This window comes from Mauremys reevesii, linkage group 5 (genome assembly GCF_016161935.1).
Source record: "Mauremys reevesii isolate NIE-2019 linkage group 5, ASM1616193v1, whole genome shotgun sequence".
In the NCBI taxonomy this organism is placed as follows: domain Eukaryota; kingdom Metazoa; phylum Chordata; order Testudines; family Geoemydidae; genus Mauremys; species Mauremys reevesii.
The window spans coordinates 121,258,072-121,280,019 of record NC_052627.1 but is presented as its reverse complement, the minus strand read 5'-3'; the positions used below and the strand labels follow the sequence as shown (position 1 = coordinate 121,280,019).

At 42.0% G+C, this 21,948-nt stretch overlaps 1 protein-coding gene across 6 annotated transcripts in view; it reads left to right on the top strand.

The window, feature by feature from the left end:
- FGFR3 (fibroblast growth factor receptor 3) overlaps positions 1 to 21,948 on the top strand; it is a 73,346-nt gene that overhangs the window by 18,752 nt on the left and 32,646 nt on the right. For all 6 annotated transcript variants that reach the window (XM_039540140.1, XM_039540141.1, XM_039540138.1 and 3 more), the window contains exons 3-4: positions 11,181 to 11,444; positions 18,374 to 18,427. In XM_039540140.1, coding sequence (XP_039396074.1) covers positions 11,181 to 11,444; positions 18,374 to 18,427 — 318 coding nt within the window. The remainder of the gene's footprint in view (positions 1 to 11,180; positions 11,445 to 18,373; positions 18,428 to 21,948) is intronic.

Here is a 21,948-nt window from a genome sequence, read left to right as displayed (position 1 = left end):
ACACCTCTCTGAGGTAGGTAAGTCTCAGTATGCGGGAGATTAACTGTTTTGGAAGGAGGTGGAGGAGTTAAGGGAGGGAACGCAATAAAAATACCCCCAAACAGCCTTTAAATCTTTGCAATCTTTGCCTTCATAATGATGATGTACATGTTTGAAAGATTTTATAGCAAAGTTTAAAAAAAAATCTTGCATTTCCCTCCCTCTCCCACACCTCTTGTACTACCTGTTCACTTAATTGCCTGAATCTTATTGCAAGCTTCCCAAGAGCCTAGCTAGTGCCCTTCGCAACAGCCCAGCTGTGTGGGCTGGTCCGGCAAGGGGAGTAAGGATGTTGTGGTTATGGTCAAAGTTTGGATGCTGAGATTCTGTCACACCTCAGCAACAGGGTTCCTTAGTGACCTTTGACAAGTATTATGTCCTGCTCCCATAAAGATCAGTGACAAGACATCCATTAACTCCAGTGGGAACAGGATCCAGTCCTTAACCACCCTGTGCCCTACCTGTGTGGTGCGTTTAATATTTACCTACTTCATAAGGATATTGAGAAACTGAACCTGGCAATTGTTGTAAGGCCTTCTGAGATCCTTAGGTATAAGGAGCGCAACTCAAAATACTAATGATACATGCAACGTTGTGTTGGCAGTCTCCTTTCCCCTTGTGCTTAAAACATTGTGAGGGCAGGAGGCTGGTTTCTGCTTTTTCTTGTATTTATGCGGTTCAGCCTGCCTGTCAGTAGCTTCTCTCAGGTGCAGCAGGATATTCAGTCTTGTTCCTCCTTGTCACTTTGCCAATATAGCTCCCCCCACCCCCACCCCCCTGTAAATGTCTCGGAACTTGAGGAGAGACCCAGAATATGTGCTAAGCATGTGTTGCCACCAGCTGTTAGCCAACTTTGGAATGTATTAAAATGCAGCCTGAAACATGGCCCAAAGAGTTCTAAAAAGGTAGCTCTCTATTCCTTCATCTTTAATAGGGAGCTTCAGTCCATGAGGGCTACAGGTCCCAGCATGTAGAGCTCCATCTTGATCCAGCAGTCTTCTTCTGCATCAAGGCAGTGCATCGCATTCTGGGGCTTGTAGTTTCCATGGGCTGTTTTGAGCAACTATTTCTGCTGTCCCAGTTCAGGTAAAATTGGGCACCTCACAACATCCTGTGTTTGCAAACACAAAATCCTATGTGTTTGCAGCATCCTGTGTGTTGATTAATAAATCAAGGATACTTCAAACCTGTTTTTAGAAAATGCTTATGAATCATAATTGGGATAATATCAAGGTTGGTCGTTGTTGTTTTCATTTAAGTTCTGTTTAAGGATCCTCACATTCTGAAACAAATGCAAACGCTTTTGAGCTATATAGTGCACCATATTTTAATAAGAACTCCCCAATCACTGTGGCCCACTGCTTTTAAGAGAAAAACACAGAGCCCAAATCCTGCCCTCAATTCTGGACATGCAATAGCCATCGAAGGCCTGTGTCTAAGGGTAGATTTTAAATATTCCCAATTTGTTAGACGTATCTAGTTTAGTATAATGAGACATGTTTGACTTGCTACCTTATGAGAAAGGAGAGTAAATCTGAGCCAGAGTATGTCTGTAACTATTTTATATGTGTTATTTTATTTCTTCTTCTGACTCGGTATCTCAATTAGATGATTTAAGAAAACACTCCATTAAAAACAAAATACTGTAGAATCCCGATGAATCCTGTTTTCTACTTGGTTGATGAAACAGAAAGCTAATTGCTAGTAGTAAATCCATTCAAAGGAGGATAGGCGGGAGGGAGAAAAGTTAATATTACTCCTTGAATGCCATTTAATCTCTGAAACCTTTCATGCAGATGTAAATTAGGATTTGCACAACAGAGAGTCAACAGTGGCTCAATAGATGAGGCAGATTTGTAACATCTGCTTTTCCATCCTAGAAGTCCTTCAAAGTCAGTATGACTGTATCCAGTCTAAACACTACTGATTTTTTCCATCGATCCAAGTTAATAAAGAAAACAATATACAAACGAAACAAAATCTGCTTATCATTTTTAATTAAGTCTTTACTAAGAGGACTAACATTTTTCTAAATACAGTTGTGGTCATATGATGGTAGTTCATCTGTTTGCTTTTTTTTTTTTAGTAAAAGAACATTAACTTCTTAGGAAGAAACCTAGGCCAGTAACAGTTCCAGAGTATGGAGGCTTCCATAGTGATAAACTGTTTTATACTGCAGTGGTTCTCGCTATTATTTTGAAATGCATTTAAAGCTTTTTAAAAACAAAAAAACACAAACTACTGCTGAAAGATGAAATTGCTTCTTCAAAAGACTAAGGTCACCTGTTTGCAAACTTGGTTTCCTAAAGTCAGGCCCCTACATTGCTGTTTAGGCACCTATACATCTGACCTGATTTTTTTTCAACAGTGTGGAGCACCCAGGAGTTCCCGTTGACTTCAGTCAGGCAGCTGGGTGCCCATTGCTTCTGTGAATCAGGCCGCTTCAGTGTTCTACTTAGATGCCTGTGATTTTCAGGAATGTTGGGCAACCCCAATCCCTATTCTTGTTGCCTGTGATAATCAGATCACATACCTGGATTTAGGTGAATAACTTAGGCAACCAGTTTTGTGAATTTTAGCCTTTTGTCATTTCAAGAATTTGTCTTCTTTCATCTGATCTCAGTCTTGTTTTTAAAGGTTTAAAATAGACTGCAGAATAGTACTGAGAGGTGGCACCCTTTTGTTATTAAAGAAGCAAACCGTTTTTTGCCCTAGTAGTTTCTGAACGCCTAAACAATTACTGATCATTGTTTCTTCCAAAGAAGCTAATGCAAACACCTACCTAGTGAAACATCCCAGATGGCATTGTTATCTGAAAGGAAAGACATTGTTTTTCTTGGGCCATCACTGGTTACAGCCTGACACTGTGGAAAAATGATCCATGAAGGTCGAGAATTGTGCATTGACTTTTTTCCCCCATTTGTCAAAGATCTTACACAGAAAGCAACAAAATTGGTTTTGCCTGACAACACTGATCATTTGATTCCTAACACATGTTGGCACATTTATGTAGCCATTATATTAAGTCTGTAATGGCATTTTCAACAAGGCACCGCTGCTTCATTGGCATTATAATATCAAATTTATGTAATATGATCTCTGCAAAGCAGTATAAATATCTCAGGTCAGTGATAGTCAGTCTGAGCCACAGAAGCAGGGAGCATTGAGCAAAAGGACTGGAGTTGTTGGCATCACAGCAGCCAGAAGCAGAGTGGGGAGATTTTGCATTATGTAAAGTTGGAGAGCACTGCAGAATAATCTCATCATGATAGCCTGACGTTTGGTGACATTTCATCAACATTTGATGTTTGCTGCCCTGGATCAACTCCCTCACTCATTGCAAGGGTCATTCCCTTGACCTTCTCTTTTACTGACAAGATGTGCTTTATAAACAAGCAATCCGACGATCTTAATTGTAACCCGTTGCTCTCCCTTCCACCTCCCCTCTGTTTCTGTGTTACCATTTTTAATGGGATGTCTGGATGTAGATTGGGAGCTGCTTGGTGCACGATCTGTTTCTTCTCTATGTTCTGTGACATGCCTAACACACTTCACTCACCCACCAAGAAACATAATCATTCAGTATCTCCACGCTAACATGGCAATGCAGTGTTCACCTCGCTCTGTATCTCTGATTGATGAGAACCTTGGATGTCCTTGCTTTGGGGGTGGGTGGCTAGATCTTAACATATGCAGGTAGTGAGGGGGTTTATAATAGGAGGAAGGAAGAATAGCAGGAGCACAATCAGGTAGCACAAGAGTTTACCTGGTTCTGTTCTCTCTGACTCTGATTTTGATGCTACTGTAACTTCCTTGACTTCATGGAGTTACTCCTGACTTCCTCTGCTGGGAGATTGGAATTGGAATCTGGACCCATGGACTCAGTGCTCAGCTGTGTCTGTTAGCTTCTGCCCTTAGCTGGGTGGGGAGAGAGTCAGAGCTATTTGAGACTTCTTGATCCTGGAGCTTGCCAGAGCTGCTCAAAATTTTTTCAGTAGAGTTATGGCCCTCGTGGGGCCAGCTGGGGATGGCTAGAACATGGTGGTTCATTTGGCCATGTCCCCTTCCTGGAACTACCCTATATGCTGGGGAAGGCAGAGGAGCTGGCTATATCAGCTCTATGTCACCTCTGGCAAAGTCTGCTATGATGCAGAGGGCTGAGTGGGCCTCAGAGCTCTGTTCTCATTGCTCCATAGAGTCCTCTGTATAATTTTGAGCTCAGTTCCCATGGAGTGATCATAAATTAACTTTAACAGGAGAACATACCTTGCATAGTTTGTATTCTAGGTGAAAGGTGGTTGGAGCAGGTTATCTCCCCTGCAGGTAACAAGGTGTGTTCTTCACAATACCGAATTAATCAAACACTTCGATAAGATTGCAGAGTGACTATCTTTTTGTGTGAGGCTCCATGTGCAGTATGAAATACGTGCACCTTAAATAGAAAGGAGGTGCAGATGACAACAGGACTGGTAATTCCATAATGTGACTTCCTTGACTTCAGTGGAGTTTCAGCAGAAATAAGTTAAGTTCAACCTATGTAGCTTTCTCCCCTAAGACATAAATAGCTTTCAGTCAGTATAATGAGAAAAAACATAGGAAATGGTAGAACTCAGCATGCCTTCTATTGAGAATTGTTTTTAACCTGTGTCTTCTAGAACAAAAATTTCCTCCAACCTTTGATTCACAAGTAGATGTTTGAATGAGGGAGGCAGAAATGCTTGAAGTGAAGGTTGAAAGTGTGCCCTATGGTACCTGGATATTTTGCCACATAGAAGTTATATACTGAGTCAGTGAGTGCCGTGGACAGATAATTATGACCCCTATTAACCCTTGTATGGAAGTCACCTAAGAGAAGGGAAGTCAAATATCAAGTCTGTTGGAATAAACTGATTACCCAACAAAGTAAGGATGGTCTGGTGGGTAAGGAACTGGGCTGAGATGCAAGGGATCTGTCTTCTACTCCCATCTCTGCCATAGGCTTCCTGTATGACCCTGGGGAAATTATTTAATCTCTATGCCTTAGTTTCTCTACCTGTAAGATAGGGGTAATACTTCCTTACCTCACGGGATGTGATGAGGTTAAATTCATTGCTAGTTTTTGGGGTGATGAGATTCTGTGAAGATATGGGCCAGCTAAGTATATACAAACACATTTCCTTACTTCTAGCTTCACACTATTGGCCAAGTACTACATGGGTATAATCATCTTCTTCTAGAAACAAGACACCACACTCAATAGGCAGATGGTCTGATGCTGTATTTTACTCCCATGTTCCTACCTAATATGCTGTCACAACAGGTTCATGATAAAATATAGTTGCTGAATTATGTAGTATAGAGTTTCTGTCTGTAGAATTAAAATGAAGTAAGGGATAGGTATAGCGTTATTACCGCTGTGCTTATTAAAATTTTAATGTTACCTGCCCAGTTTTCAAAGAAGAAAATATCCATAAAATAGCAGAATCACCTAGTCCCTTGTTACTTAGGAACTGTAAAATGATCCTGTAAAGCATCGTTGTCGGGTTCAGAGGTTTAGGCGCATGATAGAGCGATACATATAGAGACACAATTCTAACTGTACTGCTGCACTTTAAAAATGACTGCATGAGTTAAAAAAAAATTGTTTCCAGGTTCATCCCAAAATGAGTTTTGATGCCTGAGAGGGATAGACATCTGATGGAAATACTGGCATACTTAAACATTGGAACTAAAAACCACACAGACAATGAATTATTGCTATGGATGAGCCAAGCAAATAGGGAGATATGAAGTATCTTAGAAGTGAATGCACACACAGTCATTTGGAAGAGCTGAGGCAGTTGCTTTTTATTGTAGAAGACGTTTCTTTATTAGTTCTTGGGGCATATCTTTTTTTTTTTTTTATTCTAACCTGTCTGAAAATTGCATCTTTTCTCTAACAAGTTTGCTACAAAGTCTTTCAAGCAGTGACATGCATTACTCCAAGAGCTGATCTTCATTAGAAGTGCCTCTTGGTAATTCTCTGCTCATTACTGCTTTGGATAAACTAATAAATGGTTGAATTTTAGTCATATCATGGGAGTCCAAAACCTAAATTACTTCCTCCTTTATAAGAACCCATTAAAGCTTCATACTCATTAATTCTAGCACTGTTGGCAAGTGCCATAGTAAGCTCCCATAACCCTTGTGATAATTTATACCTCTGAAAGTATTTATTTGTAACTGTCAGTGGATTTTGAAGAGACAGTGTTAGGTCATTTAGGTCCCAAATTAAGGTGGTGGTTTTTCTTTTGGGGATGGGGAGGAGTTTTATGACCTAGTTATAATAGAAATAGTTCATGAACGTTTTTGAAAGAAAGGGCATTGAAAATGGTATTCTCCATTGAGAATGGAGTGGGGATGGTCTTGTGGTAAGGCAGTGGACTGGGGCTAAGGGGATCTGAATTAATTTTCTGGCTGTGCCCATAAACTTCCGCTTTGACCATGGGCAAGTCACGCTGAGAGTCGTAGCGTTTAAGGCCAGAAGAGATCACCAGATCATCTATTCAGTCTGACATCCTGTATATCATAGGCCACCAACACCTCCCGGCACCCGCACGCTAAACCCAGCTGTGCCTCAGTGTCTCATCTGTGAAATATTTCCAGTCTCCCATGCTTGTCTTTTCTTGTTTCAGGTATAAGCTTTTTTGTCAGGCTGCAGTAACTATTGGGACCTCCAGGCCCTACCATGTACAAATAAATAACAATAGTAACAGATGTTGCAAGACTAGAGAGCCCGGAAGTGAAACTAATGATTATTTTGACAGTTCCCAAGTTGTGCTAGGCAGGCACTTCACAGGAGAGAAGACCAAGGAAACTGCCTACAGTGGCATGTAGTCGATCTGCGACTGCCAGTAGTAAATATCTCTAACGATGGACACTAGATGGGGAAGCCTCTGAGTTACTACAAAGAATTCTTTGCCAAGTGTCTGCCTGGTGGTGTTGCCCACATGCTCAGGGTGTCACTGATGACCGTATTTGGTGTCGGGGAAAGGAACTTTCACCCAGGTCAGATTGACAGAGACTACCCAGGGAAGGGGTGGGTTTCGCCTTTCTTGGCAACGTGGGGCACGGGTCACTTGCAGGTTTAAACTACTGTAAATGGTGCATTCTCTGTAACTTGAAGTCTTTAAACCAACTCAGCCAGAGGTTAGGGATCAAATGCTAGAGTGGGTGGGTGAGGTTCTGTGGCCTGTCCAGGACATCGGATTAGATGATCATGACTATCTCTTCTGGCCTTCAAGTCTGAGCCTATAAGCAAACTAGAAAAGAAGCCTAGAAAAACAGACCTGTCTATTTTCCATTGTCCATATGGATTAAAATGTGTATAGGTAGATAGATATAGCTAAGTAATTCAGTTGAGATCCAGTCGAGCAGCATTGTATGGGGAAAGGCAAGGTATCATCCTAACAACCCTCATCAAAACAAAGCTGTCAGAAATGACAGATTGACAGTGCTGTGGCCACAGCAGAGACCTCAGACCCCAGCTGTTGCCAGTCCAGAGCGTAGAGTAAATGTGTCCTTTATTACAGTAACCCCAAAATGACTTTTGTAAAAAGAGTTTGTCATGAAACAGTTTCATTATCACTTTAAAAGGGAGGCTTATTTTTAAATGGCTGTTCCATTCAGTGCAGTTTGTATTTGTCTGGGCTTGTTCCTTTTTGGTGAATTTATGATATAAAAGCCAAAATATACAAGTCTTGATCACTTGGCAAACAACTTGGGTAAAACCATGTATTTTATATGGATGAATTGTGCAGCTGCATGGGGTTTGTGTTCTAATGGATTAAATTAGAAAGAACTTCCATCAAGGTCAATAGACAAAGAACAGTACTCAGGCTTGCAAGTGTGAAGCTATATGTGGGGTCCTTACATTGCAGGCCAGAAGTTAGCGCTATTGAAGTAATACTCAGGTTGTGCAAACCATCAAAACCAAGGAAATTCATAGTTAAAATGGAAAAGCCATCTTTAACTGGCGAGTAGTGTTCCTTGTCTCAGCTGTGTTCTTCCCAGGGATCTCCCAGGTCTGATGACAGTGAGGAGTTTTCCTACAAAACTGTTGTTCACTGGGAAACTGGGTTTTTGACAAAATAAATTTTCATGCAAAATATGTATTTTCTGCAGAAACTTAGTTTTTTCATCAAAATACTGAACACTTGAGAACTGAAATATTTCAGTTTGTGAATGTTGCTGCAGTGCCTCTTGGGGATTCTAGTTTGGTTGCCTCATGTTCACATTTTCCTCTGTGGGCCAGGTTTCCAACCAGATGACATCTCCCATGAGGGGCTATGGCCAATGACTCTCATGATGTACCATCTCCCGCTCCAAGAGTGGAGACTATGGTGCATCATGGATATGTAGTCGGAGCACGAAGCCTATAAAGAAGAATGGGAACATGAGGCACCTGACCCACAACTTGCATAAAACAGCTGAGCAGCACTTACAAATTTAAGTATTTAAGTTTATGGCGGAAATATTTTGGTATTCCAACTTCCGCTGAACATGAAAAATATCCAGGGGAAGCCAATTTTTTGACCAACTTTAATCATAACACTTAATTGCCACAGGACAACCTAAAGATACAGGCCCAGATCTTCAGCTAGTGTCAACTGGTTTAGCTGCATTGAGTACACCAGCTAAGGATCTGATCCATTGATGTCCAATTACAAATCCAGACCTGAACTTCATCAGATCTGGACAAGGATCTGAAGCTGAGCCAAATTTAAGGTGTATTTGAATCATAGGTTTGGACCCATATTCTTTGAATGATGGAGGGTGAAATCCTGGTTCCATTGAAGTCAGTGGGAGTGTTGCATTTGACATCAGCAGGGTCAGGGTTTCACCTTGAGGTTCAGTTGCAGTTTACTGATTCTTCTAATTAATTGGTGTAAACTGGGAGTAACTCTGTTTGAAGTAAATAGTTACACCAGTGTAAAATCAATGCCAGTGCAAAATCAGCCCCCGGAGTTGCAGTCTCAATGTATATGTATAACTGTTGTTAAAATTGATGGAAGTTAAACAAACAGCTTACTTATGAGAAACATCTAGGCTTTAAACTTCTTTTCTTTTGTCCCCATCTCATAAGATTAAACACCACAGCATTCTACTGCAGTAACTGCCCAATATGCTGCAGCATTGTTGCTACAAGCTCTTGTGTTTTGGAACATCATGATTGAATATAGATACCTGGAGCTTTGTGTCCATCCTTAGGTTTATTTTGTCTGTGCAGCTCCTGGCTGGCTGGATAGATCAAATTCTGCTCTGTTTTGAACGCAGTGGCTATTTCAGAGCTACTGAATGGGCTGGTTAACTTTAAAAACTCCTCTTGCCCCTTGTGCTCTGTCTAACCTTCTCTCCTGGAGTCTCCTTCACCCATTCTCTGTGCACCATTATACCATTATACCACCTCATATTTCTAAAACAAAGTCTGCATTAAGGTCTATGTGTTCCATGAAGCATGCCAGTGGTACTAACCATATGCGAGTCTGTGTGTGTTCTACATTTGTAAATATGACCACGGTAAAGGCCAAATCTTTAGTCACGTGAGTATCCCCATTGAAATCTGTGTAGCGACTCTCAGGAGACTAGGATTTGGACTCTGGACCATGAGCCCTTCAAGTCAAGGACGTATTTGTTGCCCCAGCCCACCCAGCATGCAGCAGCATATGTGGTTCTGACTCCACATAAGAATATAGCCTCACTGAACTGCATTTTGTAGGCTATCCCACATTTTGGCCATTTTTCTGGCTTTTTCCTGCCTCAAGAAGGAGTGGAGACAACCTCTCTAGCCCTGCCAGAAACCAAGCTGTACAATAACGCTGTGTGTGCATGACTGCGATTCTAGTGATTTTAATTTATTTATTAATTATTTTTTTTTGCCTTCCTGCTTGCTGGGGGATCAGGAGGAGGGCAGCGCTTCATTCTGACAAGCAGCAGGAATGGGAAGCTCTGGGATGAGGAGAACAGCAGGAGTAGAACTTAGATCACTTATTGTGGAGATGCCCCCAAGTGAAAGATCCTACATTAGCATAAGGGGTGAAGTCTTGCCCCTCTGCAGTCTGTGGGAGCTTTGACATTGACTTCACTAGGGCAAGGATTTCACCCTAGATATTAACCTTGGGTTATCCATTTGCCATAAGATACACATAAGGGAGCGAAAATCATCCTCCCTCATTTACTATTTCCTCTTTTCTTTAAAACAAAAACAAAAAACAAATGAACAAACAAAAAACCACCTGAATTTAAAATTGGCCAAAATAACATGTTGTTTAATTGAAGAAAGAGAAAGAAAGCCTCAGGAATCATACCTAAGGTAGTGAGCTTCAGCTTGCAGAAAATGTCTGTAGCTGAATTACAAACCTCAAAAAGACAGAAGGCTTTGTAGTGGCAATGCTGACACAACTGCCAAAAAACAAAACAAAAAAACAAACAAACCCAAAAGGCCCAATTCTGCCTAGTCCTGCTTTAGTCCTGTTGATCTTTGGCATATTGCTATGTGAGGCTCTATGGTACAAGTTGTAAACCGGGTGGCAGTAGTTCCAGACCCATTTATTTTACTGACAGCACCTACTGTTTTCATACTGCAACTTTGCTTGAATTTCATTCATTCATTGACCCTACTCACAGTGAGTAAAGCAAGCAGGGTTTGGTGCCAAGTCAGTACCTCTAAGTGAGCTATTATTAAAGTACTGGCAGCCCTCAACATGTTCGAGTTACGACAAACAGCACTTGGGAAGTTTATAAATTGTCATCGTGTTTCAACTTTACGACGTTGATTTTGACTTTACAATGCTCGATCCGACATTGTTCCTATGAGAAATTCGTGTTATGACATTTTCAACTTAAGACGCAATTTTCAGGAACCAGTTGTGTCGTAAGTCCAAGGACTGCCTGTACTTGGTCTAAGCAGCACCTGTACGCTGCTGAATGATGTTATCTGACTAATGTTAACCATTGCTTGTCACCAATGATGGCATTTCTGCAGTTTTCATCTCTTGGCTCCTATGTGCATGAGATTAGCAAAGATATAGCGGCCATGGCTGCTGTCATCAGTCATGCCAGACTCTTTGATCAGTGTTTGATGCCTGCTTTATTTAGTTATTTATTTTTCTTCTCCATCACAGAACATCTGGGGAGCGAAACTGCCTTTCTAGAGGAATTGGTGTTTGGAAGTGGAGATACCATTGAACTTTCCTGTAACACCCAGGGCTCTTCTATGTCAGTTTTCTGGTTCAAAGATGGCATTGGGATTGCACCAACCAACAGAACTCATATTGGACAAAAACTGTTGAAGATCATTAATGTGTCATATGACGACTCTGGGCTATACAGTTGCAAGCCACGGCATTCCAGTGAGGTTCTGGGTAACTTTACAGTCAGAGTAACAGGTGAGTGCTGTAATGCACATTTTTGTTTTGTTTCGTTTTTTATTCTTGCTTCTACAGATGGCCAACACAGCTGGTGTTCTGCGGGCTTCTGCATGAACTCTCAATTTTTAGCAGAGTCAAAGTAGGCAAAATTAGAAACCATTTTTCTGTAATGAGTGTTAGATTCTAGAGATTCATATCATGGGAGCTTTGGAAATGCTGTTATACAAATTAAAACGAAAATCCCCTGAATGCTTATAAATATTTAATTCACAGTACTTGGTAAAGTACCTTAAATGATACACACCCCTTTGAGGTATTTTATGGATGTGTAAACTGAGGCTCACTGAGGTTAAGTGACTTGTTTTCAGGGTCACAGGGCAAGTCAGTGGCAAAGTCAGAAATAGAACTCAGGAGTCCTGGCTACTAATCCCCAGTTCTAGTGGATAGAGAGTACTTCCTCCCTAACCACATGACGTAATTTGCAAATTCATTTTAGAAATATCATTTTTGTACACGATCCATTTGGGAATCTGGTACTTAATCTTAGGGCATTAAATTTATTACTACATCCTTCTTGCGCTAATGTTGGCACACAGGGTGGAAACACAGACTTTCATGGATTCTAAAGTCATAAGGGACATTGAGATAATCTAATCTTACCTCCTGTATAATACAGGCCATAGAACTTCCCCAAAATAATTCCAAGAGCAGATCTTTTAGAAAAACACCCAGTCTTGATTCTGAAAATTGCCAGTGATGGAGAATCCACCACAACCCTCGGTAAATTGTTCCAGCGGTTAATTACTCTCACTGTTAAAAATGTACATCTGATTCCGTCTGGCCCCTTCTATCCCTCTGTCATTAACTGCTGCTTCCATCTGCTCTGTGGTGTTGTGATGGACTGTTTTGCCCTTCCCGCTAAGGGTTCTTCATAACATTTCTCTTGGGCACCCTCATTTCCTCACACCAGTTGGTTTCCACTTGACAGCTTTATGTGGAGTCTGTGTGTTGACATCCAGAGTACGTGCCCCAAATATGTGCAGTGTCCCCTTCTCGTTCTAGTGGAAATGGACTCCTGGTTTTCAATGGCATTAAATGGAACATATCAAAACTTTCAAACAAATATGTATCAATGAAACAGCTACTGTCATTTGCCTAACCTTTTTAGCATGATTAAGATAATTAGGGCTAGATGACCATAAACTGCTCCAAACATAGATTACTGAACTCCAGGGTGCCAGAATGTCTCAGTTTCTGACAAGTAATTAGTAGATAATTAGCTAAGAACACCCATCATTATTGAAAACTGCTGGACAGGTGGTTGGATAAACATCAGTGTCATTAGTTGATGATAATCCTGATTAAATAGATTAAGGCAGTGGTTCTCAAACTTTTGTATTGGTGACCTCTGTTCATACAGCAAGCCTCTGAGTGTGAATTAAAAACACATTTTGTACATTTAACATCATTATAAATGCTGGAGGCAAAGCAACGTCTGGGGGTGGAGGTAACATCTCGTGACCCCCCATGTAATAACCTCACGACCCTCTGGGGGTCATACCGCCCAGTTTGAGAACCCCTGGATTAAGGCTTGATTTTCAAAGTATCTACTGATTTTTGGGTCACCTAGGTTCAAAGTTTACTTCCTTTGGAGTGTGAGTGCTAAGCATTTCAGTAAACTAGACCCTGGGCCTAGATCCTCCAAGGTATTTAGGTGCCTAAAATACCTTTTGAGGATATTGGCCTGGGTATCTCAAATTGGACACTCAAAAATGGAGGCACCCACTTTTGAAAATTTGTCCCTAACCTTTTACAGTACCAAGTCACTCTTCCCCTGCACCTGAGATAATAACCAAACAGATGTAGTCTGGAGACATACACTCAGGCCCATCACAGAGGGTTCAAAGCTGGAACATTGTACAAATAATGAAATCTAAATTGTTTAAGGAAAAAGACATGTTCAATGAATCTTGACAAACATCTGATTTTAATTGAATGTTATTGGAGATCACTGTGAACATTTCAGGGTCATATCAATTAAATGGTTAAAGAAGTATTTGGCCTGAAAGATTTTCTTTAACTAGGTGCGATTATTGGGAATAGGGAACTTCAGGTTGTTAGAAATGTTTGTATCTTTTTTTTTTTTTAAGTGACATTAAAATGCTTTTGAGTTCAAGGGGCAACAGAGGCAGGAAAGGGCAGCTGGCTATACAGTCAAGTGAAATAGCTGTCAGACCAAAAAGCGGTAAAGTGAGAAATTGTTTTTAATAGTGGAAAGACTGATAATCTTGTGCTTTTAAAAGTTTAAACCCCTGTGTTTTTCTTCTTGGCTAATAATAGCTAATAACAGCTTGAGAGCAAGTGAGTAACCTGAACCACCATTCTGCCAGCATTATGCATCTTTGATTCTGTTAGCTCAGTGTCATTACAACCAAAGTGCTGCTAATGTGGGAGTTTCAGTTTTAGCTGTCAGCCATGTTTGTTTTAAACTTTGAAGCCTTTGCATTGGGTGGCACTAGTGGCGCCTGTTATATTCGCTTATGTTTCTTCATAATTATTAGTGATTGCTTAGCGTTCAACTCCAAGAGTGAGACTGTAATCTGAGAGTGGGGTTTACATTCCTGCATTTTAAAAGTAACACCAGGGTTAGTTAGAATTCCTTAGATATCTAAATATTTATTCGCTAAGATTATGTGCCATAATTACTCGGAGTTACACTGGTATTGGTAGTAACAAACTGGAGTTTACTCTGTAACTAAGCAAAAGTAGGTCCTTTAAATTTATACACATGCATATTAAAATTTCCATTTAATAAATAGTACAGGTACCTAGTGTCTCTTTGAGAGAGAGCTTCCTTCTTAATGATGCTTCCAGGCCCTTGTTAGATTTACTCAGGAGGACCAAATTACTATGTTAATGTCCATCCCTTTCGGAGTAACAAAGTTCAACAAACAGTTCCTAGATCTGGTGTCAGGTCTCTGGCCCCTGACCCTGCTCATGCCGCTTTGCCGGGGGTGGGTAGGGGAACCCAGGCACTCCCCTCTACACTGAGTTCCAGCCCAGGGACCCTGTAACTGTCAGCCGTGGTTTACATAGTTCCCTTGCCAGTGTTTCCCTGGGCTTCTTCCTACCCAGCCTCTCTCAGCCTTTCTTCCCCACAGCTTCCCTGGGTTGACCCTTCTCTCAGGGCTAGGATCTCAGGGTTTATTCTCCCCTCCAGGTTTCTTCCACTGTTCCTAGGGCGAGTGGCTGCGCACTCACTCCCTGCCGTTCTCTTCTGCTTTTAACTTCCTGGCTTTGTACTAACCAGCTTGCTCCTGCTCAGCTGGGCTTCGTGATCACTTAAGCCTGGTTTTCCCTCCAGGTGCAGCCAGGTACCATAATTGGCCTCTCAGGTCCATATTAACCCTTTCTGGGCCTGTGTGAGGCGCACACCCTCCATCACAAGGAGTAAAATGAATCAACTTTTTCATTAAGGTGGTTTGGAAATCAGGTTCCAGGTTATTGCCTTGTACAGTAAAGGTTAATTAAAGAATAGATTTGTGTATGAATAGACTTAACCTTTTAAGCTTTGTCTTTTAAAACATGGGGTCCCTGGGTGTGGGTGGGATTCAGCACTTCACTAGTTAAGAAGGGAGAGCCCCATTTCCCTCCTGCAAACATTAACTCTTACATCTGTCTTAAAAATAAAAAATAAAAAATCTTCAGAATTGATCCTGCATGCCAGTTATTGCCACTCCAGTTCTGCAATCCTCCCATGCACAGAACTGCCCTTGGAGCTGATGGGTGAGTGGAGTCCTGGCAGGACAGGATCTCAGGTTACTTGCTCTTTTCTCACAGTACCAAAATGCAGCTTTTGAAAACCACAGGCCAAAATTTTCAAAAATGGGTGCCTAATGCTAAGGTCCTGTGATCATATTTAGGCACCGACACAAGTGACCTGGTTTTTCAAAAGTAGTGTGTGCCCAGCAGCTCCCACTGAATTCAGTTCCAGTCTGGAACTCTCAGCACTTCTGAAGTCAGTCCACTTCTTTAGGCACCTGAATATGAACTTAGTCTCCTAACTTTAGACACCCATTTTTAAAACCTTGATTCTAGTCTTTCTGAACAGACTAAGCATTGCGAGTAAGATGAGACAGACCTTTTCTTTCTGTAGGTGATAACTTACCCTGACAGGAAAGGAAAACACCATTCACAAAATCTGTTTGATTTCTTGTCAAAGTATAGTATTTAATTAAAAATGTGCTCCCTCCCGCCCCAGTTAAGACTGGTATATTTTAAAGCATATAAATATCATTATAATCATGCATGCCAAAATAAGGATTGCCAAACTCATGCTTTCAAGATGCAAAGTCAGGAAGGATTATACCCCTTCCCCGTCCCTTGTGCAGCAGTGTACATTTGGTCATGTTCTTGCTTTCATCAGGGTCTGTAGCAGATGTTGTCAAAGGACCCAGTTCAGCAAAGCACTCAAGCAAATGCAAAACTTTCACCAAATCCCATGGGATTTTAGTGGGACTTAAATCCTGGGGCTTAGACACATGCTGAAAGTTGTGCACGTGCTTAAATGAATCTGGGCCAAAGACAGGATGTTGGGTATGATGCCCCAGTAATCTAATGCAATATGGTAACACCTGTGTTTCTATACAGTGAATATTTCTGCAGGCCTCTCCAGATTCTGTAGAACAGTAATACCTTTATTAGCTTTTTCACTATCAGTCAGCTGGATAGAAGATGATGCAGAAATTGCAAGAGCTCATCTTGGAACAAAGGATATTCTGCCTGACTTTGGCTAAATTGGATGCATTACGTTTCTGGCCACATGTTGAACATTCATAGAATTTCCTACTGCCTAAAAATCTACTGCCAATTTCTTTTACGGCTGTATCAAAATGTAAAAGCAGCTGCATAATATTATGCCTGTTTTATATTTATTAGAGATTATTTAAAGTAAGAGGCAATGAATAATGCTAAATCTTACAAACAGGCTTCAGGGTATAATTTTATTGATTGGTGGTTTCTAAACAAACAGTAGCCACTCAGGAAAAAAGAACTAACAACCTTTGTAGACAGCTCAATAAATGCAAACATGGTGTTAGGCGGTATGAAATGACAGGGGTGAATACAGAAAATAATATAAAGACATTACATATTAGTGATATGCACTCACCTGGCGTATGCTGTTTTGGTCTCAAAAAGAATATATCCCATTGCAGAAAGTGTCTAGAAACATGGAGCAACTTGGATATGAGGAGAGACTTTGAAAGATTGGGGTTGTGTAGCTTAGAGAGGAGTTAACAAGAGGGTTAGTTCATCGTTGTTATGGGGGTTTTTACATCTGAAATATCCGATCCTGGCCATTATTGGGTGTGGGATATTGGAGTAGCGGACAATTGGTTGGATCTGGTATGACGATCTCAGTGTTAGTCAACTGTGTGATTGGGGGAGTGAGGAGATAAAGTGCCTCATTGGGCCTCACACCCGCAAGGTGCAGTGGGAGCAGTGGTTCCCTTACGTGATACCACCCAGAGGTGGCACGTGACCTCACATTGGCCCTCCCCCCCCAAATTTCTGCCTTCCATTTGGCCCTGCTCCCTGAAGTGCTGATGTAGCAGGGCAGAGCCCACCCACTCCCATGCCATCTCTAGCCCCCCCCACCCCAGGAGTTAGACGTCATCTCTGATCCCACCTGGCACCCAGACACTTCAAAGCCCTTCTGCATGGTCAGGACTTTGTGGGTCCCAGAGGCAGAGCCAGGGAGCAGCTGCTTTGCATGACATGCAGTGTTTGGAACCAGGGAATTGTTCCATCAGAAATCTACAGAGCTGTAGTAGCTGCAGAAGATTGCCATGTGCTTCCTCTGGGAGGGTTTTGTCCAGTACATCCATATAGATTGGACGTCCTGGCCATGACCCTAGCTTCCCCTCAAATCCTCCCTCCCTGTGTTTCTCCAGAGCAGCGCGAAACAGGCAAGAGATGCAGATCAGCTGTGCCCACTGCCCCTCCGTCAGATACTGCAGTTCAGCTGCTCTTGCCTGTAGGAGCATCATGACCTGGCCACTGCAAATGTGTGTGCTGAGTCTCCAGAGATGAAAACACTAACAACTCCACTGGCAGGCAGAGCTGCACTTATGTAAAGTACCTGCTTTCCTAGGCTGGGTGTGCACTACATACATACTTCAGTATGAAAAATCCCCATTCAAGCAATGTAGTTTTGCTGACCTTAGCCCCCCATGTAGATGGAGGTGGATTTATTAAGCTGACATGAGAGCTCCTGTCCACTTGAAGTGCCTTCACCAACTGTGCTACAGTGGCGCAGCTGCAAATTTGTAGTGTAGACCTGACCCCGTCTCCTGATTGTCACAACTGCAGCATGGTGCCTTCATTACAGCATGACAAATGGGAGGGTTTCCCTGTCCTCTTATCACAAGTATCTTCCCCTTTGTAGTACTCTGTTCCCAAGAGTATTACTAGAAAGACCTGCTCTTCTCGCCTGTTCTCCAGAGTCTGTGTCAGAAGAATACGGGTGAGGAAGAAGAAATGAAAAAGAAATAAAATTCTAATTAAATCGCTCTTGTGATTTCACCATTGCACTAGTTCACTAGTCATCGTAGGCCTTCAAAGACTTAACACACATGCGTAATGTAATGCACCATTCATGATCCCAAAGGAATGTGGAGTCAGTGGGACTACTCACAGTGTGTAATGTTATGCATGTTGGTAAGTCTTTGCAAGATGAGGGCTTCCGAGTCTTTCAGCCTAGACAGGAGCTGAGGTGAAGGTGCACAATTTCACGTATGGAAGCTGCCTCTTGAAAGTCTGCTCCATAGTGGTTAAAAATGACTGAGTTTGATCTACTGTTTCTTGTAGTGGTATCAAGAAAATGAAATATTGAAACGCCAGTAGTAGTAGCACAACAAGTGACTTTTTTTTCCTTCCCTTTCTAGATTCTCCATCATCGGGTGATGATGAAGATGATGATGATGAGTCTGAAGACACAGGTAATGGCTTGTTCCTGAATGCGTAGTCTGTTTCTTTAAAGATATCATTCATGCTATTTCCACTCAAGAAGGTGTTGTGTTCATTGATTACAATATTGGACAGACAATATATTATTATAATTATTATTACTCAAAACAAAAGATTTCCAGAATGTATACGGGGACCTGTGTGGCCTGGTGGATAGGACACTATCATGCACTAAGGAGGCCTGAGCTCTTGTCCTATCTGTGCTGTGGACTCACTTGGTGACCTTGGACAAGAGACAGAACAGCTCTCTGCCTCAGTTTCCCTGTCTGTAAAACAGGAATGCGTTACCTACCTTTTGAAGTGCCCTAAGAAGGTATCTTACCTCATTCAAAATTGAAGGTGATAGCCTGTAGCATTGGAAATAAGAATTCCCCTAGATTTGGTACCTAGCCACCATAATGATTGCTCTAGAGTCTATAGGTTCATAAATGATGGCAGGGCAGATATTTATTGTAAAGTCTTTATATTTATGTTCAAATACGAGGGTGATGATGACCTTCTAAATATCTAGATAGATTTGACCTATCGCTTTAGCTTCTGAACTATAGTATTAAACCTGTCCTTGTATTTAAATTCAGGCAAACTCGTTTGACCTGTGAGTTTTATTTCAGTGTAGCTATACTGATTTTACCCCAATGGAGTATCTGTATTTTTTTTAGCCAGTTTAATGCTTTTTCTTTACTAGCTAGCTTGCTGAGGGAAGAAGCAGCCATAGGCAAGATTCATTGATGCCCTAGGGAGAAGAACTCCATTTGATCTGCACCCTCTGATACTCATGGGGAAATCAGCCCCAAACCTGAGCCTCACATTGTTTTCCTTTTCCAGTGAGGCTCTTTCAACCCTTGTGCTTGGTACTTTGAGTGTAATATCATTAATCTGGATCATTACATGCTTCGGAGACGTTAGTGTTGTGCTTTTTTTTTTATGCACTTTATATTTCTGCAAGGCAAATTGTGTGTGTGTGTGAGAGAGAGAGAGAGAGAGAATAAATATATGTCTAGTATTTGAACTCCAAATCAGCTATGTACCTTGGCAGAAATTCAGCATGACTGGAACATTTCTTCTACCCACAGCATTAGATCTCTAGGACTCTGTAAAACAGGTCTGCCACTGTAATAAATTTGTACCAGAGTGTCTTGCAAGAGGTGAACAGTAATTAGGAGTTATGGTGCCAGCTGAGCCATCGGCTGCAGTTAGTGGTTTTCTGATCCCTGCTCGTTAGGGGCCTGATCCTACAAGGTGACCAGCACCTCCTGACAAACACTCAGCACCTTTAATGCCTTAAAGCCAGTGGAAGTGAAGCAAGTAGTCAGCACTACTCAGGATTTGGCTCTGACTTAGAGAAACACCTGATTTAACACAATTTATAGTTCTTTGCTGGTTTATTTATAGATCTTTTTAAAAAATGTGGTTTATAGTAAACTGCTTAATCTCTTAGCACCGGGTGTCACAAAACACGGGCTGTGTGGTGTTACAAAAGGGCACATTTTTCTTAAATTAAAAAGAAAAACCACACGTGTTCTGCCACATGTATTTATAGCTTATATTCTGGGTCTCCTTGACTTTGAGGGGTTCTTTTTTTAGAGCAGAAGGTAACCACTAGGTTTACACAAAGGTCTAGCTATGAAGAGCTGGATTCTCTTTGGCTATACAATGGTCAATTAGGCCAGTGTGCCAAAACAGAAAGCTGTGAAATCATGTGGCCTGTGGCAATGTGAAAGTGCTTTTTCCACCAGATGAAGTCGGACCCGCCAGTTAATCTTTGTCCAGTGTTCCTGAGTTTATTGCATAAATGGGAGCCGTGTCGTCAATCCTTTTGCTGCTGTATGGGAGGCTTTGACACATGACCATCTGTGATACATTAATTCTAAGTGCCAAAGATGGAGCAGATCTGTTTGATCATCTAGGTCTCCCCCTAACTCCCAGGGCAGTGCATTCTGAGTTCTTCATCCCAGGGCCTTGTGTGTAATCCTGACCCTGTACTTCCTGCTGGCAAAAAGCAGTTAGCAGTAGGTACGTGCCAGTGAAAACCATGATGACTATTAGCAGAAACCTTCTGTATGTGCATGTGTGAAAAGGGGCCAGGCTGGGAGGGATGTCTGTTGTTCTTTCTCCCTCCAACCCCTCATTGACTCATGCGGTCAGAGCGGGAGCAGGGGTCAGTACAGAGGCCCAGTGCTTCCTCACAAATGGTCCCATGCCTCTTGCAGAGATCTGGAGAACTGCATGGATCACAAGGGACCCATACGATGTAAGAGCCAAGTCCCTTGCCCTTCCACAGGAACCTGCCCCACAGAAGAGTCCTCCATGGGCAGGGCCGGCTCCAGTTTTCTGCCGCCCCAAGCAGCCCCTGCTAAAAAAAAAAGTTGTGGCAGCGCGATCGCGCCACTCCACTCTTCGGCGGCAGCTCGGCAGCAGGTCCTTCACTCCGAGAGGGACTGAGGGACCCGCCGCCAAATTCCCGGATGTGCCGCCCCAATAACGGGCAGAGTGCCGCCCCTTGGTATTGGCCACCCCAAGCACCTGCTTCCTTAGCTGGTGCCTGGAGGCGGCCCTGTCCATGGGAACCTGGGAGAGCTGCTTCCTCCCCAACTCTCTCAGGTTTTCCCCACAGGAGAGAGAATGTCGTGACCCTTAGTTCTCAGTCCACGATTTTATCAGGAGTCTCACAATACATGGAGTTTTTCTTAAAGCTCCAGTTCCTGGAGTCATGTGATAATGTGAGACTCTCAGCTTATTTCATTCTGGTTTTGGTTTTTAAATTATGTTTCTAGCTCTCGTGGCTGCAGTGAAAAGCTTGAAAATGTGACCCCCTAAGGTTTCCAAGGTCAGAAGGGAAATATAAGACCTATCCGACCCCAAGTGTATTCTTTTTTTTTTTTTAATGTTGTGGTTTTTAAGCCTATCTTGTGATCTTTTGGAGCCTGACTTGTGATTTTTGAATGATTGGGGCTGGCAGTATTGAAGCTAGAAAACAAAGCAAAGACTCTCCTAAGTGGGACACATACACGATGCAGAAACCCTGTAGAACGTTGAGGAATTCTCTGCTACTTTCATCTTCCTTTAATCCTCTGCTCCTAACAGTAAAATTGGAGGTGACCCCTCCTTAAAAAACAAAAAACACACGGGAATAGCTTCTGTAACTTCAAATCACACCCAGATTTGCTGCAGCCAAGTTACAAATTGCAATCTGTGCTTGCAGCATCTAAATTATCTACAGCTGTTTATTCTGATTCTAAAACTAAAACAAAACTCTTCTTTCAGACCCTCCTCCCCCATCCCTCCAATTTTATCTATTTATTCAGAGTCCCTGCTGGCTAGCCGGAGCACCTTCAAAGAACCAATGTAATCTCCAATTAAACCTGACTGTGTACTCAGAGGCGTCAGATGGGGAAATTACACAATTAGACTTGATTCTGTCTGGTGCAGAATTTCGTGGCAGTACCTAATTGTTAAATGAGCACTCAGCTACATTAATTATTCCAAGTATCGC